This window comes from Schistocerca nitens, unplaced genomic scaffold (assembly GCF_023898315.1).
Source record: "Schistocerca nitens isolate TAMUIC-IGC-003100 unplaced genomic scaffold, iqSchNite1.1 HiC_scaffold_450, whole genome shotgun sequence".
Taxonomy (NCBI): Eukaryota; Metazoa; Arthropoda; class Insecta; order Orthoptera; family Acrididae; genus Schistocerca; species Schistocerca nitens.
The window spans coordinates 175,467-194,925 of NW_026045983.1; the positions used below are offsets into that span (position 1 = coordinate 175,467).

Sequence of the window (19,459 nt, forward strand, 5' to 3'; positions counted from 1 at the left end):
ATTTTTCCTATTTTGCGATACTATCTGTCAATAAGGGCACATTTGTGAGACCCAAAGAGGAAGCGCGCTAATACCTTCTGCCGCCGCCTCTTCTGTTGACACTTTCCACCGAGCAGTCAATGCAATGTGCCTCGTGGCATACGTCTCTCTCCGCTCGCTGTCTCCGCATATCGCTACAGCAGACAGTAAATGATCTGATGATGACAGTCAAAGACTGAAAGCGGTAACTAACAATAAAAGCTTTTCATCGAGACTGCTTGCGTTACTAAAATTGAATTTATATTCCTATTTCCCAACCGTATTATCAAAAACCAATAAAAGTACAGCGTCGTTTGAGATGACAACAGCTGTAGCTCGATATCGTTGTTAGTTGTAAATTAGTTCAAAAGTGAACAATAAACACTGCAAGTGGCTAAATTAATTACTTTTCGAAAGAAGCAATTATAGAGTCAGCACCCTGCACCACCAGATTACAGTAATACTCCACAACATTTGCTGTATATACGTAATTAAAATTTCTAACAAGGCAGCAGTCAGCAACAGTAAAATTATGGAAGCCATAGGAATCGAACAGCCAACCAGTGGCACGTCAGATGTTTATTCACACTTTTACCTTGCTTTACTGTTCATTAAGCCATGTGGCTATACGTTAGCATTTATATGGGTCATTTTAGTGTTGACTGAGCTTTATGACCTGTTTTCTCTTTCCACACAATAAGTTTACACACATAACTACTTCTTCCAAGGAAGAAAGGTTTATATCTGTTTAAACCTAGGTAAGGATTCGAATAAACTTGTGAAGTACAACTAGCTGGTGCATGATTCCCATTCTTTCCGTAAATCATTAACTTATAGTAAGACAGTCACATTCAAGCCAACTTTTGCTTCAAGGATCATGAAGTGGCATCACGGTATTACCGCCTCTAGCCTCGAAGACTTCGTCAACTCGGCGGGGAAGAGAGTTCCGAAAGTTTCTTCAGATACGCAGCATCTGCCCGAGGCCTCCCACTGCTGCATCAGATCCCGCTGAGCTACCAGTGTGTGGGGATGTCGGCTGCCACGTCTCAGACAGTACCGTGCAACGTCTGCGGCTCTGAGACCGGGTTGTCTAGTGTTCGCCTCGAGGTGCTGTAGGGCGCCTGAGTGTTCGTGAAACCGGGAGCGTATCCACGCAGCCCTGGGAACACGACTGTGTGTGTCATCTTCTACAACGCAAGTGTCCAGAGAATGGGGCAACACTTCGTCACCGACAATGTTGAAATAAACGTGCTGCTTCAGGTTCACATTAACCTTGGTGACTGAATCCAAGTCACAGCGACAGAAACACCCCTATGACACCATGCAACCACCAGTGGCTTGAACTGCATCCTCTATAGGCCGTCGGTCCCATCGCCACCTCCATAATTTCAGAAGAGGCGAAATCGCGCGACTCGTGTGACGCACCTCCACCCGGCCACTGTCCGTCTCTGTGTGGTTTGGCCCACTCAAGACGCGCAGCTGTGTGTGTCTGTGTGAGCGGCGGCCGCTGTCTCCAAATGTCGAGTCTGTGCAGCTGCCTTCCGAACGATTGCTAGGCAGCTGGTTCAGATGGAGCTGCTTTGCCAGGCATTGGCAATTTGCGTCTCGTTTCAAACCGATCGCCAGTTTTTTCAAGATGAACTAATTTATTTATTGAGTAAAAAACCGTGTTCTCTTATATTAGGTGGACATATTAACTGTGTTTTAAACCAGAAAGATGAACAACCAAATTTCAACTACTCGCCACAGTTAAAAAAGTTAGTAAGTGATCTACAACTCAAAGATGTATAGGAACTTCAGTACCCGACATCAGTCGAGTTGACGTATATAACCAGCCACTCCTGCAGCAGACTAGATAGAATTTACGTGCCACCGAATTTGGAAAATTTTTTATTAAACGTTGAAACAGTTCCCGTGTATTTTAGTGATCACAGTACACTTTTAACTTGCTTTAATTTAAGTGTACAGCCAACCTGTAGGTTCAGAGGGCAATGGAATTTGAATATATCTGTTTTAACTGACGAAGAACTGGACTATGTGCCTCCGCACAGCAGACAAGCACCCAACAGTCATTGACTGGTGGACTAGGAGGGCTAAACCAAGGCTGCTGAAAGTTGTCATGCAGTATAGTGTAGCGAGGCGCAGGGAGTTGAGGAATACAGTGGAGTTTTATTATAAAGTTTTGAGAGACTTATATCAAGAGGCACATGACGTAATTCGTCTGAATGATATAAAAAATTAAAAGCCAAGTTATTAAGCATTAAACAGCTACAGATGGAGGGACTAAAAATTAAATCGAAAGCCACATCAGTAGTAGCTGATGAAACTGCTTCTCTGTATCACTTGGTGCGGCATGCTAAAAACAGACGTTAAGCTTTTATTGCTGAAGTCCAGACGCATACTGGTACAGGGCTCACATGCCGGAAAGAAATACTGGACCAAGTCCACAGGTACTATGACAACTTATATGCCCCTACCACAGTGGGCGATGCAGCTCTCGAGGACTTTCTCACTATTTTAGGTCCACAGTTGTCGGGAACAGAAAACGCTGACATCCTGTCACCTATTACTAAAGATGAAGTGCATGAGGCAGTGCGTAACTCACCTCTCAAAAAATCTCCGGGACTTGGTGGCCTCCCTGTGGATTTTTATGCCCGCTACTGGTCTGTAATTGGGGACAAGATCACTTCCATGGCGAATGTGGTCCTGACCGGAAAAGCGGTCCCTGCAGAGTTTAAGGAAAGTAAAATAGTACTGATTCCTAAGAGTAAAGGCAAAACCAACTTAAACAATTTTCGGCCTCTTTCGCTACTAAATTCTGATTACAAAATAATTTCGCGTATTATCAACAAAAGATTCCCTGCCTTTTCCAACAAAATTTTGAGTCATCATTAATCTTGTTCTCCAACCAGAACGATATTCGAAAGTCTATCTGCATACAGAGACGTCATTGCAATTACGTCAGTGGCAAGTATAAAATGTGCTTTAATCTTTATAGATTTCAACAAAGCTTTTGACCGCGTTAGTCATAGATACCTCTTTGCGACGCTGTCAAGAATGGCTTTCCACCCTCAGATTGTCAACATGCTAAGAAATATTGCAACAGGTATAAAAGCGAAAATAGCAATCAATGGGCAGACATCTAAACCCATACAGATAAGGCGAGGGGTTCCACAGGGCAGTCCCTTATCTATGTTTTTATTTTCCGTACCTTTAGAGCCCTTTCTCCGCAGTGTCCACGCAAGACTAACAGGCATAACATTGAGTGGTGAGAAAACCGTCATACGAGCTTATGCTGATGACGTGGGTGTTGTAATAAGGAATAAGGAGGAGACAGTTACACTGGAAAGAGAAATCCAAAAGTATTGTCTAGCGTCGGGAGCGACAACCAATGAAAACAAAAGTAAAATATTGAATCTGCGGGGCCTAGATCACCTCCGACTGTCATGGGCAAAACAAGACAACAAACACAAAACTTTGGGAGTAACCTTAATGGCATGTCCGATGAGGATGGCTGCTTTTAACTGGACGGAAGCTAGGAGGAAAGTTCATGGTGCTGTAATGGAGAACATCCATCGAATTATGGACCAGGTGCGAAAAGTCAGATTCATGAACTCCTGCACTTTGTCTAAAACGTATTTCACTGCACAGGTATTTCCAATCCCCAAACTAGTATCGAAAGGGATCATGTCCACTGTTACCAATTATTTATGGCGAGGAGACATATTCAGGGTTGGTGCGACTACCGTTATACTGGATGTCAGAAACGGGGGCCTCGGTTTGGTGGACATTCGAAATAAAGCGTCTGCTCTGTTCCTCAAACGAACTTTCCATGTACTCCGAGAACTTACACAATGTATAACCGCAAAGCTCTTTGAGGCTGTGACACCCCATAGCCTGCAAGCACCGATTGATGTGCGAAGGATTTATGCCCGTCTGCAGTATGTGAGGAACTTTTTCCTCGAAGCAAGTTACCTTAGTGACGAAATCAGAAGCAACACATGTATCACAACGCGCGACATCATACTTGAAAGGAAGTTAAATGAGGGCAGAAACAAAACTGAAAAGAAATTCCCTAATTGTGACTGGAAAGCTGTATGGCGGAACATCAACTATGCCGGGCTATCTGCAGACGCTATTTCCGCATGGTACAAAACAGTTAACAATGTCATCAGCACTAACGAGACACTGTATGGGATCGGTTTAAACCAGACACACCTTTGTGGAAAATGCAGTCTGGTGGATACACTCATCCACAGATTCACCTGTGGCGGCAGTGTGAATAACTGGAATTGGATCAGGCAACAAATCGCCTTTCTCGCCAGATCCTCGGCCGAATATATAACGCAATCGCTCCTCCTGAGACCAGACATGACATACTTTCAGAAATTAAAAACCAACGCCATTAGCTGCTTACCGGGAAAATATGTTAGTTATGTCATCAACAAACTTGGGTCGGACAACGAGATAGAACTCCGCGTTTACATGAAGTGTGAATACGCAAAAATCAGCACGTATCGCAACCACAAGAAGCACTACGGCAACATGCTGGAGATCATTTTTGAAAGAATGGGTGTCGGTTAAATATGTGGAACCACTACAACACCTTCGACGAGAACGAACAGAAGAAAATTAAAAGTCAGTTGTGTTATTATTATTTACTATTACCTTGCTTCCGAATCTCCTATGTTACACGAAGAGTTTTCTCAAAACATTTTGTTCAGAATTACTCGTGTTCGACTTCCAAAGTATTTGTGTGATTCAAGAAGAATTGTTAAGTTTTTATAAGTGTTCAGTTTCTACTCAGAGAAGAGGTTTCTTTGTGTTTCTTACATCGGAGAATGGGAATTTTGCGTTAAGATTTCTGCACACTTAGTGCTATGACCCAACTGGGGACATGAGAAAAGGGGTGGGAGGGGTTTGGGCCTCGACGCACCGGCAGTGCCGTGAAGAGACCCCACTGCTAGTGCGGCGTGTACCACGCCCTGTGACCTTTCTTAAAAAAAAAAATGTAGTTAGCGCGCGGGAATAGGATACGGAAGCTCATGGGTTCGCGCGTGGGTGGATGCGAAAAATTTTCTTTTCCTCTTCATAAAAAAGAAAATAAAAAAAAGTTGGTAGAGCACTTGCCCGCAAAAGGAAAAAGTCTTGAGTTCGAGTCTCGGTCCGGCACACAGTTTTAATCTGCCAGGAAGTTTCATACCAGCGCACACTCCGCTGTAGAGAGAAAATTTCATTCTAGAAAGAATATATTGTTACAATGGGGAACGTATAATTTTAGAATTGTACATTTGCATTCAAAGCGCTCTCAGAAAGATGTATGCGTTAATGGCACATGCTGTTGCTGATGTCCCTGTCTGCTATTTCCAGTTTGGCTGGTATCTCGGTATTGCAGATGACGTGCAGCGACATGAACAACGGCATGTGCTACTATGGTTTACATGTCTGTTATAACGTTCTGAGCAAAAATAACACATTCCCAAAAATATGCGTATCCCATTGCGATAGATTACTCTTTACTCTGCAAAAGAATAAAGGAAACCCGCTGGTGATAATGAAATATGGCCGAAATACATATCGGTAAAAAGAGAAGAAACCGTGTTTGTTCAAGGTTGAATCTTTTCAAATTTTTGTTCTTAAATCAAAGACGAGATAAAAAAAAAGATTTCATGTCGAGAATTCACCTCAAGATGAATACCTACTCACAACATTCCAAGAAGCTGTATGAAGCGAAGAATCTGAGAATACAAGACGGACGCCTGGCTGTCGCTCTCGTAGGGCCGGCAAAGGCGAGGTCACACTAATTACAGGGCGCATAGGAGCGAAGTGGCTGGGGAGACGGTCCAGTATGTGCTACTGCAGGAAAAACCCTCTACCACGCACTTCGTAGGGGTTTGTAGAGTATGGAAGTGGAAGTTGATTTAGATATTACCAACATGTTATTTTTAGAGCCTTATGACTGAATATTTACTTTCGCACAGGAAAAAATAAATTTCACGAGCTAGGTGACTGACGCAAAAGCGGTAGTCCATGATATAGAAAAATATACTGTCCCAAATAATATATGATCTCAAGCACATGCACCCTTATTTATTGTGTAATTACTGCTTCCATTTCCTTACAGTTTGCATCCTTCAGCTTTACCTTTAATTGCCCACATTAAAAATGGTGTTACAAGCAATTTGAGTGAGTGAGGCGCAGGAGTTTGAACTTTTTTCGATGTACAAGACTTTATTACACTCCTGGAAATGGAAAAAAGAACACATTGACACCGGTGTGTCAGACCCACCATACTTGCTCCGGACACTGCGAGAGGGCTGTACAAGCAATGATCACACGCACGGCACAGCGGACACACCAGGAACCGCGGTGTTGGCCGTCGAATGGCGCTAGCTGCGCAGCATTTGTGCACCGCCGCCGTCAGTGTCAGCCAGTTTGCCGTGGCATACGGAGCTCCATCGCAGTCTTTAACACTGGTAGCATGCCGCGACAGCGTGGACGTGAACCGTATGTGCAGTTGACGGACTTTGAGCGAGGGCGTATAGTGGGCATGCGGGAGGCCGGGTGGACGTACCGCCGAATTGCTCAACACGTGGGGCGTGAGGTCTCCACAGTACATCGATGTTGTCGCCAGTGGTCGGTGGAAGGTGCACGTGCCCGTCGACATGGGACCGGACCGCAGCGACGCACGGATGCACGCCAAGACCGTAGGATCCTACGCAGTGCCGTAGGGGACCGCACCGCCACTTCCCAGCAAATTAGGGACACTGTTGCTCCTGGGGTATCGGCGAGGACCATTCGCAACCGTCTCCATGAAGCTGGGCTACGGTCCCGCACACCGTTAGGCCGTCTTCCGCTCACGCCCCAACATCGTGCAGTCCGCCTCCAGTGGTGTCGCGACAGGCGTGAATGGAGGGACGAATGGAGACGTGTCGTCTTCAGCGATGAGAGTCGCTTCTGCCTTGGTGCCAATGATGGTCGTATGCGTGTTTGGCGCCGTGCAGGTGAGCGCCACAATCAGGACTGCATACGACCGAGGCACACAGGGCCAACACCCGGCATCACGGTGTGGGGAGCGATCTCCTACACTGGCCGTACACCACTGGTGATCGTCGAGGGGACACTGAATAGTGCACGGTACATCCAAACCGTCATCGAACCCATCGTTCTACCATTCCTAGACCGGCAAGGGAACTTGCTGTTCCAACAGGACAATGCACGTCCGCATGTATCCCGTGCCACCCAACGTCTCTAGAAGGTGTAAGTCAACTACCCTGGCCAGCAAGATCTCCGGATCTGTCCCCCATTGAGCATGTTTGGGACTGGATGAAGCGTCGTCTCACGCAGTCTGCACGTCCAGCACGAACGCTGGTCCAACTGAGGCGCCAGGTGGAAATGGCATGGCAAGCCGTTCCACAGGACACATCCAGCATCTCTACGATCGTCTCCATGGGAGAATAGCAGCCTGCATTGCTGCGAAAGGTGGATATACACTGTACTAGTGCCGACATTGTGCATGCTCTGTTGCCTGTGTCTATGTGCCTGTGGTTCTGTCAGTGTGATCATGTGATGTATCTGACCCCAGGAATGTGTCAATAAAGTTTCCCCTTCCTGGGACAATGAATTCACGGTGTTCTTATTTCAATTTCCAGGAGTGTATTTAAACGTTTGCAAATCCCGTTAACGTTAGTAACGTCTTCACACTACGACATTCAGTAAACAGATAACCGAAGATTTCCGCTGCTCGCCTGGCATTGTCCTCGTTATATACCAGCTTATTTTGATGTTATTCTCAGATATGTACATACTACTCACACAGCTGATACTATCAGCTGGTCTAATGACATTTCTCAAAATATTGCAGTGTTCTCTGTAATTATCTCTAGTTGATGGCTCTTGATACTTGGTAATATTATGCTTTTAATATGTGTTATTCTGATGCATTGTGTTTTACACGCTTGCTGTTTGTCACTTGTAAAAATGGACATCTTTTTCCTGGAAAATATAAAACGAACATACGTGAAGTATTACATCTTACATCCAACCTGTGGCCACTGGTGACGCCTCAGGAGTTGACTGAATAACTTCGCCGCAGCTGGGTAGGGGCGTCTTCCGGCCGGCACAAGTCCCTCGAGTTCGGCAGACTCGCGCTGTCAGCGCTGTTTACCCTTCGCTGTGTGATCTCGGTACGCTGGAGGTTCACTGGGCCAGTGGCTGTTTGCACGAAGGAGGCAGTCGAGCGATCTACCGTCGCGATTCTTTAAAATGAGTGGCAGTGACAGAAGAGAGCGAAGAGGTTTCCCAATTCATATACGTTACAGGTAGTGCATATCCACTGTGAAACGACATAAGATGTACATGTACACGGATGCGCTGCAGATCACACTTAAGTGCCTGGCGGAGGGTTCATCGAATGACCTTCACAACGATTCTCGATTATTCCAATATCGAACAGTGCGAGGAAAAAACAAATGTCTATACCTTTCCCCGATAGCTCCCGTTTCCTTTATTTTTATCACGACGATAGTTTCTCCCTAAGTATGTCTGCGTTAGCAAAATATTTTCGCATTCGAAGGAGAAAGTTGGTGACTGAAATTTCGTGAGATGATTCTGCCGCAATGAAAAACGCCTTTTTGATGTCCACCCCAAATTCTGTAACAGGTCAGTAACACTGTTTCCCCTATTTCGGGGTAATACAGAACGTGCAGCTCTTCTTTGAACTTTCTCAATGTACTCCGTTAACCCTATCTGGTGAAGATCCCACACTGTGCAGCGGTACTCCAAAAGAGGGCATACAAGCATAGCGTAGGTAGTCTCTTTAGTAGATCTTACATTTTCTAAATATTCTGCTAATGAATCGCAGTCTTTGGGTTGCCTCCCCCTCAACATTATGTGTTCATCCCAATTGAAGTCGCGTCTGCCCATTCTGATTTAGGTTTTCCGTGATTTCCCTAAATCGCTCCAGGCAAATGCTGGGATGGTTCCTTTGAAAGGGCACGGCCGACTTCCTGCCCCATCCTTCCCTAATCCAATGATACTGATGACCTCGCTGTTTGATCTCTTTCCCCCAAACAACCCAACCCCAACCCCCAATCTAAGTGGCTTGTAATTATAATTCCTAGGGTTTTAGTTGAATCTGCGGGCTTTAGATTTAGTGATTTATCGTGTAACCGAAGTTTAACAGATTCCTTTTAGCACTCATATGGAGGACTTCATTATCTAGGATCAACTGCCACTTTCCAAAATATACAGATATATTTTCCAAATCGTTTTGCATTTTTTGATCTCAGATTGTTCCTCAGATTGTTACTAAATCATTTATATAGATAAGGAACAGCAGTGGGCCTATAACACTATGTTGGGGAACGCCAGAAATCACTTCTGTTTCACTCGATGACTGTCATTTATAAGGAACTGTGACCTCTCTGACAGGATACCACGAACCCAGTTAGCTAACAGATGATATTCCATAAGCACCCAATTTCAGTACAAGCCGCTTGTGTGGTACAGTGTCAAAGGCCCTTTTAGAAACCCTTGTCGATAGCACTCAACACTTCGCGCTTCACAAGAATGATGTTTTCTGAATCCGTCTTTACTGTGTGTCAATAGACCGTTTTCTTCGAGGTAATTCATAGTCCTCACACGCAATATATGTTCCACAATCCTACTGGATATCGACGTTAATAATATGGACCTGTAATTTACTGGATTACTCCTTCCACCGTTCTTGAATATTGGTGTCACCTGTGCAGCTTTCCAATCTTTTCATACGGATCTTTCGTCCAGCGGACGGTTGTATGAGGTTGTTATGTATGGAGCTGTTGCATCAGCATACTCTGAAGGAAACGTAATTGGTATACAGTACGGACCGGAAGACTAGCTGTTATTAAGTGATTTAAGTTTCCTCACAAATCGGAGGATATCTACTTCTAGGTTACTCATGTAGAGAACTGTTCTTGATTCTGGAATATGCAGAAAGAGTTTAAAGATTTGATTGACAATGAAACAGGATTAAATCACGAATGTCGACAGACGAGATTCCTTGTTTTGTACATCAAAAAGCACTTTGTCTTAAATTTGCAGGCCTTTGGCACATGGCGAAATTGGAAGAAAGCATAGTATAATTGCTGAAGTCACACGCATCTTCCGTTTTCAGCTGCAACGGTTTTCAGTGAAACTGAACAATTCCTATGGAGACTTCATATCGTACTGCAAAGTACGTAGGTTATGTCGAGAGACATACCTGGAACGACTTAAAACTTGTTAGCGTTTAATGAAGGAATGCAGGAACGAAAATTAAAACATGTGCAATCTAGTGCAGATTTCACATTTTAACTGGACTTGACTGCACACTGCCCACAGTAATGCACTGCAAGGTAACTTTTTCCTCATTTGATGTGGATGGATTTAAAAAGAAAATCGCGTTTCTGGAACGGACACATTCTGACAAAGACAGTGAAGTTCCCTAAGATCACTGGTGTTAAAGGAAATACGGAGTTTGAAGAATACGTTGTGACCTAGAAAGAATTACAAGGGTAGTTTTATAAAGTTTTTGAGATTTTTAAAAGTTTGCTTGCATTAGCGCTTCATTGCGTATTATTACAGGTTACGTAACATCAGTGCTCTTGTGCCAAGTTATCCTCTTCCTTTGTGTAAATTTTTCTGTCAAAACATGTCTAGCAAATGTGATGTTTGCTGTAGAAATCTTAAGGCGGGGGTGTGAAGACTGTGTAGGTTATGGTTTATTGGGGCGAATGTAGCGGCGAGGAAACTGGGTAGATAAAGACGCTCCTTCATGGCAACGTATGTTATGTAGAAAGGACAGAAAAGTTGCTGAAGATGAGGCAAAAATTTGTGCCTTAAGGCTGAATTAGAAAATGAGGACTTGGAATTATGTAGGCTAAGGGAAGAAACAGGGACGGGAAAGGTAGGAGCAAAAAGAGAAACTGTTGAAAAAACTTTGAAATTCAGTTAGTAAATCAGTTTGGCTTGCTATCTGAATTAGTCAGGAAGGGCCTCATACAGATGTAGTTGAATGTATTTTGAAGCAGAATATTAGCTTCAAGAAAAAAAGACATGTAGGGATCAAATCAGAATAGTAAAAGAAGAATATAGCTTCTAGTTAACAGTCAAGGCCAGGAGCGTCAGGAGGAATTAGGTGCAGCGTACCAGCTCACAAGTTTTGTGAAAACAAATGCTAGGGAGATGAGGTAATTACAGTTGGAGCAGCAGGAAACAGCCTGTGGTATGAATCCAAGGTGTACTATTGCGAGAGACTTGGATGAAATAGGAACGTGAACTGGCCACACAAATGTGGTGTCTGTGGAGGTCTTTCAGCGCCATGTTCGGTCCTGCGTAAACACTGCTGTAAGGCGTGATAACACTTTGGCTTGCTATCTGAAGTAGTGGAGGAACGGAATGTTCCAGATACCCCCAAAACCACACATATGCGATGTTCCTGTTGACATTACTGGTAGGTGAGGACACACTACGCATGGCCTGCACCTAAATAGGAAGGGGAAAGATAAGTCAGCTTCTCTATTAGCCTCAGTCACACGAAGGTGGCCCCTGTGGTTAATGGGACCAGGTAGATAGGTTTTTTGTGTTAAGGTCAAAGTCCAAACAGGCAACAGTAAAAAAAAAAAAAATAGAATAAAAGATGCTCCATGTACAGTAAATAGGGATGAGCTAAGGGTAGTATCAACTTACTTCATCAGAATATCAGGGGAATAAAAAATAAAGTAGATGATCTGTTAGTATGTGTAGCTGACCTCACAAATAACAATGAGATTGATATACTTTGTCTGAACACCATGTAACTGTGGTGATGGATAGTGTCAGTATAAATTAGTATAATTTAGCCTCTTACACTTCCAGATATAGCATGGATAAAGGAGTGGTTGCCGTTTACAAAAACAAGGATATAAATACAAAACTGGAGAAGTAAGCAAATTCTGCATGGATCAGCACTTTGAAGTTTGTGCATATAAACTACAGCTAGATAATGTATTGTTGATGCTAGCCACAGTGTACAGGTCCCCATTAGGAGATTGGGAGCTACTCATAAAAAAGTTTACGCTGTCTATCAGCCAAAAACAGGAAGTTGTTAATCTGTGATGATTTCTATGTAAACTTTCTAACCAGTTCAGATGGGAAAAGTATAAGTGTTATTAATTACATATAGAATCAGCTATCAATGTCCGAGATTTCAATTTTTATGTATTCTAGAGCTTCCAGCAGATAAGGGCAATGCTACAATGCTAATGAAATAACGAACCTACTGCAGTATAACTGGCGTTGTATAACAACCAGGAAGGTACAGGGAGTTCAAAAGCACTCCAACAGCAATACTTCGAGAAATGCATCAGCTAGTGAAAGCCTCCTCGAATTCTCCCACAGACAATAAATGTCTTTTTAAATCAGATCTGGTCCCACCAAGATTGTGTGGTGTGCCAAAAATTCACCCATCATTCCATTAAGACCAGTTGTTAGCGCTATGGACTGTTCGACAAGCATGGCTGCCAAGCACTTAGCAAGTCTTCTACAGTTCTCTGTAGCAAAAAAGACATATAAAAGGTTTAGTTCATTTATGCAAAAAATAGAATCCTTCATGCTGAGCCCATCACATATTAGCCTATTTAGACATTCTATCACTGCTTACTAGAAGAAGGAATCGGTTGGCAGGACATATTCTGAGGCATCAAGGGATCACCAGTTTAGTATTGAAGGGCAGCGAGGAGGGTAAAAATAGTAGAGTGAGCACGATGTCACATATAGAAATTACACTCATAGGCAAAAAAAGGAACTATCTGAAAGGTCCAGAAACAAGTGGATGACTTATTCGAGAGAGAAGCTTCACAGATTAAGCAAGTCAATAATGCGTCCTGATGTAAGCAATGCATCCTGATGTAAGCAATTTTTCAGCTTCGCATTCATTGACAGAGTTGTTGGATGTCTCCCTGAGGAACATCATGCCATATTTTGTCCATATGGTGCGTTAGATCCTCAGAATCTCGACCTGGTTGGAGGTCCCTGCCTATTTGCTCCAATTATTCTCAATTGGGAAGAGGTCTGGCAAACTTATTGGCCAAGGTAGGGTTTGGCAAGTCCAAAGACAAATAGTAGAAACTCTCTATGTGTGAGTGGGCGTTATCTTGGAAAAAAGTTAGCCAATGATGGATAACCTAGAAGGGCAGCAGAACGCCATAGGCGAACAGATGTGCTGTAAGGGTGCCACAGATGACAACCAAAGAGGTCCTGCTGTGAAAACAAATGACACTCCTGAGCATCAATCCAGGTGGTCAGACCATATAGCGGACGACAGTAAGATTGGTATCCCACGACCATCTGGAGCATCTCTAGACGCGACTTCGGCCAGGAATCTCATTGACTGTAACAATGATGAGCCTCACTTCTAATTGAGCCCCAATGTCCAGCAAAGATGTGTCTGGAGGTGCCTTGGAGACTGGGGGGTATCAACCTGAGTGTCGCCCACTATAAGTCCCAACAACCGGGAGTGATGGTCTGGGGTGCCGTTCACTTTCATAGCAGGACCACTTTAGTAGTCACCCACACAGCAGAGCGATATGTCGATGATATTCCACATCCAGTTTTGTTGCCCGTCATGGCAAGCCATACTGGCCTTACATATCAGCAAGGTAATGCCCGCCCACACTCAGAGCGAGAGTTTCTATTGCTCGCCAAACATACCTTGACTAGGAAGGGCGCCAAACCTCTCCCCAACTGACAACGTTTGGGGCATACTGGGCAGGGCCCTCCAACCATCTCTGGGTTTTCATGACTTAACCTGCCAGCTGGACATGATTTCGAACAATGTCCCTCAGGAGGATATTCAACAGCTCTGCCAATAAATGCGAAGCCAAATAACTGCTTGCAGAAGGACCAGAGGCGGACCAAAGCGTTATTAACTTCGCTCAGTTTGTGAGGCTCTGGAATAAATCATCCAGTTTTCTGAAACTGTATTCATTACAACATTACAGGGAACACACTCAGCACAGTTACAGCGGAGTTCTATATGTAAAACTGGAAGGAACAGCTCATCAGCCCAGCAAGAAAAATCCCTATCGTTGGTTTTGTTATATTGATGACACTCATACTTCGTTATATAGCCTCATGGACAAAAAGAATTCAGAATTTCTAAACTTTCCGAATGATATTAGTTATAATATAAAGTCCAGTATAGAGAAAGAGAAAGAAGTTGAAATATTTTAAAATGTACAGCTACTTAGAAAATCCACAGATGTTAGGCACAGAAGGTCTGCAAAAACCTCACTCACACATGTGCATACATTCACAAAAATTCCAGTCATTGTCACAAACTGAAAAGAGCAGTAATAAGAACATAGGTCGGCTTGGCTCAAATAATGTGTCACCAGAGTAGTTGGAGGAACGCTCCGACCATTTCAACACTACTTTCAGAATAAATTATTAATCTGAGAAAGAGATAAATAGGGCAGTAAGTCTATAAAGGTATGGAGCTTCTCATGAAGAAGAAACAAAGATTTACTCCCATTCGTAAAAGCAGTCATGGTTCACATGATCAGAGTACGAGGAATACATAGTATTGATGCAGTGTTTATACCAATTACGAAGGAGCGTGAATGTTTCGAACACTGTAAAGAATGTACGGCCAGCACTTGCCACAGGAGGAATATATAAATTGTCTTGCACACACAGTGAAGCACACATGTGTAGTACAAACAGAAGTACTCATTTCTTGCTTAAGGAACAGAAGAGCAGTTGTCATCTGCGAAATAGCAATAAATCGGCAGTCGCAGAACATCCACTCGGACCAGGGAAACTAAAAATTCGTCTCTGCAATACAGAACCAATATTACGTGCTTGAATTTACAGAGAGGGCATTCAAATTCCAAAGCACGAAAGCAACTTTAACGGAAAGAAGAATGAGTGAAATTAGACTAGTTGCTGGCCTCAGTGCTGAATACAGATACCAGCGCCAAGTGTTCCCCAGCAGAAGCTCGACAACACACGCACTCGTGACTCTGCGCTCTTAAGCAGCCGTCTGATAACGTCACAGCCCGACTGTGGCAGGGATCCGAACAAACAGTTCAGCTTGTAGAGTTTATAGAAGTTTCAAACTGCTGCCTGAGCCTTTATAGCCTCTGAAGATGTCTCCAGCATTTGGAGACGAAACGTTAGAGACCTTTCCATTTTTTTTTTTTTTGAGTCATCTGTCTTCTCATTCGTTTGATGTGGTTCACTACAAATTCCTCTCCTATGCCAACCTGTTCACCTCAGAGCAGCACTTGCGACCTACGTCCTCAATTATTTGCTGGATGTATTCTCCAATTTCGTACCATGGAAGTCATTCCGTGATGTCTTAGCAGATGTCCTATCATCGTGTCCCTTCCACATATTCCTTTCCTCTTCCATTCTGCACAGAACGTCCTCATTCCTTACTTTGTAAGTTGACCCAATTTTCAGCATTCGTCTGTAGTACATCATCTCAAATGCTTTGATTGTCTCCTTTTCCGGTTTTCCCACAGTCCATGTTTCACTACCATTCAAAGTTCTGCTCCAAACGTACATTCTCAGAAAATTCTTCCTAAAATTAAGGCCTATCTTTGATACTAATAGATTTCTCTTGGTCAGGAATGCCTTTTTCGCCGGTGCTAATCTGCTTTCGATGTCCTCCTTGCTCCATCTGTCATTGGTTATTATGCTGCCTAGGTAGTAGAATTCCTTAATTTGATATACTTCGTGACAATTAATCCTGATGTTATGTTTATCTCTGTTCTCATTTCTGCTACTTCCAATTCCTTTCGTCTTTCTTCGATTTATTCTCAACCCATATTTTGTACTCATTAGACTGTCCATTCCATTCAGCCCATCATGTAATTCTTCTTCACTTTCACTTTCAGGATAACAATGTCATCAGCGAATCGTATCATTCATGCCCTTTCAACTTGAATTTTAATCCCACTCCTGAACCTTTCTTGTATTTCCATCATTGCTTCATCGATGTACATACTGAAAATACGGGCGAGACACTACATCCCTGCCTACATCTTTTAATCCGAGCATTCCATTCTTGGTGATCCACTCTTATTATTCCCTCTTGGCTTTTGTACATATTGTGTATTACCTGTCTCTCTCTACAGCTTACCCCTGTTTGTCTCAGAATTTCTAACACTTTGCGCCATTTTACATTGCTCAACATCTTTTTCAGGTCGACAAATCCTATAAACGTAACTTTATTATTCTTTAGTCTTGCTTCTATCACGGACAGCAACGTCGGAATTGCCTCTCTGTTGCATTTACCTTTCCTAAGGCCAAATTGATAGTCATCTAACTCATCCTCAATTTTCTTTTCCATTCTCCAATATATTATTCTTGTCAGCAATTTGGATGCATGAGCTGTTAAGCACACTGTTCGATAATTGTCGCACTTGTCAGCTCTTGCAGTCTTAGGGATTGTGTGGATGATATTTTTCCGAAAGCTAGATGGTATGTCGGCGGACTCATACATTTTATACACCAACATGAATAGTCGCTTTGTCGCCAGTTCCCCCCAATGATTTTAGACATCCTGATGGCAGGTTATCTACCGCTTCTGCCTTATTTGATCTTAAGTCCTCCAAAGCTCTTTTAAATTCTGATTTTATTACTGGATCTCCTCTCTCTTCTAAATCGACTCTTCTTTCTTCTTCTATCACATCAGACAAATCTTCCTTCCTCACGGAGGCCATCAATGTACTCATTCCATATATCCACTTCCTCCTCCTTTTTTGACGGTGAAATTCCCACTGCACTCTTAATATTACCACCCTTTGCTAACAATTTCACTCAAGGTTGCTTTGACTTTCTTATGCGCTGACTCAGTCCTTCCAACAATCATTTCTTTTTCGATTTCTTCACATTTTTCAGGCAGCCATTTCGTCTTAGCTTTCCTACACATCCTGTCTATTTCATCCCTCAGTGACTGGCATTTCTGTATTCCTGAATTTCCCTGAACATCTTTGAACTTCCTTCTTTCATCATGGGTAATAAAAGAAATACTTCAGTTATTTATTTTAATTTTCATGGTTTCTTTGCAGTTACTTTCTTTGTACCTATGTTTTTCTTTCCAACTTTTATTATTGTCCTTTTCAGAGACATCCATTCCTCTTCAAGTGGACTGCCTACTGGGATATTCCTTGTTGCTGTATCCATAGCCTTGCAGATCTTCAAGAGTATCTCGTCATTCCTTAGTACTTCTGTATCTGACACATTTGCGTATCGATTCTTTCTGACGTATCTCTTAAACTTCAACGTACTGTTTATCATTACTACATTGTGATATGAGTCTATATCTGCTCCTGCGTATGCCTTACAATCCACTATATCATCTCGGAATCTCTGTCGGACCATGATGTAATCTAACTGTAGTTCCCCATATCACCCAGCCTTTTCTAATTATATCGACGCGCAGGTCGCCGAAGTGGCGTCAAATCGAAAGACCTGCACCAGGCGAACGGTCTACCCGACGGGAGGCCCTAGCCACACGACATTACCATTTTTTTCTAATTATACATCCTCCTCTTGTGATTAAGAGTATTCGCTATTACTAGCCGAAATTTATTACAGAACTGAGTTAGTCTTTCTTCTCTCTCATTCCCTATCCCAACCCCACATTCTCCAGTAACCATTTCTTCCACGTTTTCCCCTACAACTGCATTCCAGTCTCCCATGAGTATTGGAGTTTCATCTCCCTTTACGTACTGTATTACCCTTTCAGTACCTTCATATACTTTTTCTGTCATCTTAAGCTTCCGACGTCGGCATGTAGTATCTGAACTATCGTTGTCGGTGTTGGTTTGCTGTCGATTGTGATAAGCGTAACTGTATCACTGAACTGTTCACTGTAACACACTCTCTGCTCTACCTTCCTAAAGAATCCTACTCCCGTTATACTGTTTTCTGCTACTGTTGATATTACCATAATAGCAGGTCAAAATACGACAGTCCCGCCCCGCAGCAGCACCCAAGGATAGAGACCTGCACCGGTGCCTGGTCACCTACACAGCCTTGTACGACGATCCCCAGTCGATATTCGAAACCTGTGCTCGCCGGTGAACACAAGCCCACTCCACTGATCCAGATTCCGTTTCACGTGTCCCCTTAGGCAATTTCTTCCCACTCCAAGGTCCCAGGTAGTTTGTTATTGTTGTTCGTAGTGGTCGCCTAGTGACCAAATTCATCGAGTGAAACTGGCTACTTACTGACTGTGTCGACGAGCCTCCGAGTTGACACCAAACTGGGGGAGTACTTTTACAAATAGAGACTCCAGCAAAACACAAGCGGAACTGAGCCCACAGAGTTCTACCTCCATGATACAGAGGCACACAGGCAGTCATATGTGCCCCTGGATAGGACCAAAATTTCCTGCAGCCACTTCCTTAATTACCTTGGTGCCTCCCTCTTCCTGTCACTGTCATTTATGCAGCACTGCGCGGACCTGTGAAAGTCGTTTGGTTCTATTCTAAATCAACTGCACTACATTCCTGCAAAAAAACTGTGGAGCAAATGTAGACAAACAAAACAACGCTGCAATTTCTCTTGGTTATTGAGCTGTTGTATATTGTGCTACAGCGTTAAGGAGCCATGTTGACTATTAATGACATTGCTACAACAGCTCCCACTTAGGGGTTGCATGTTCTGTCAAATTTTGTCCCTGCTAATCTCACAATCTAGGATGCCAAGGTACTAATTCCTAAGACAGGGTGCAATAAGTATTGAGTCCAACTGAGTAAGGTAGCGCAGTATGGTCTTTCTTGTCAAGAAAGACCAAGATTCAACCTCATCCAAATGGCACAAGAGAGACATGGCAACGTCTTGAAAACGTGCTATTATAGTGGAAGTGCTGCTCGTGACTATGGCGCCAAGGAGCAGACGGTGAGCCATGTTGTGGGGGAGCGCCCACTCCATGCCTTTGAAGGCGGTCTGCCGTGCTTGTCCAGTCATAGTTCTGGCTGCATGTTTGTATGTGAATTCTTGTATTTCATCAGAAATGATCAGTTCGCCAGAATATGTTAGCAGACTCGCATACCAGCCGTGATGTACGCAACAATTCCTGTCTGACACCTCGATTCATCTCTAATGGGCTGGCGACCTCTATCAATGGGAAACGTAAAAGCTGGAGAAGGGCAAGTTCAGTTTAGTTTTCACTATTCTAGTCTACAAAATACAGTCAAGTTTCAGAGTATCATCTGTCACATAAGCTGACTCCATTTTATTTTGAAAGGTTGAATAACATGGAATGGAACATGACAACGCTGCAAACGGATGATCTGAGGCATCATATCCTGTCCCAGTCAGCGCATGCTGTTCGGCGCATCGCAAGAGCCACGGTCAGCAGGTTGAAATGTGAGTGGTGGCGTCAGGTTCAGTTTGAGTGGATGGATAAACCTGGTGAGTATAT

The 19,459-nt window shown here is 43.4% G+C and overlaps 1 protein-coding gene across 1 annotated transcript in view; it reads left to right on the forward strand.

Moving 5' to 3' along the window:
• The first annotated feature begins 18,670 nt into the window (after positions 1 to 18,670).
• LOC126232136 (uncharacterized) overlaps positions 18,671 to 19,459 on the forward strand; it is a 61,259-nt gene continuing 60,470 nt past the window's right edge. Inside the window, exon 1 of the mRNA XM_049942444.1 lies at positions 18,671 to 19,449. Coding sequence (XP_049798401.1) covers positions 19,293 to 19,449 — 157 coding nt within the window. The 5' untranslated portion in view covers positions 18,671 to 19,292. The remainder of the gene's footprint in view (positions 19,450 to 19,459) is intronic.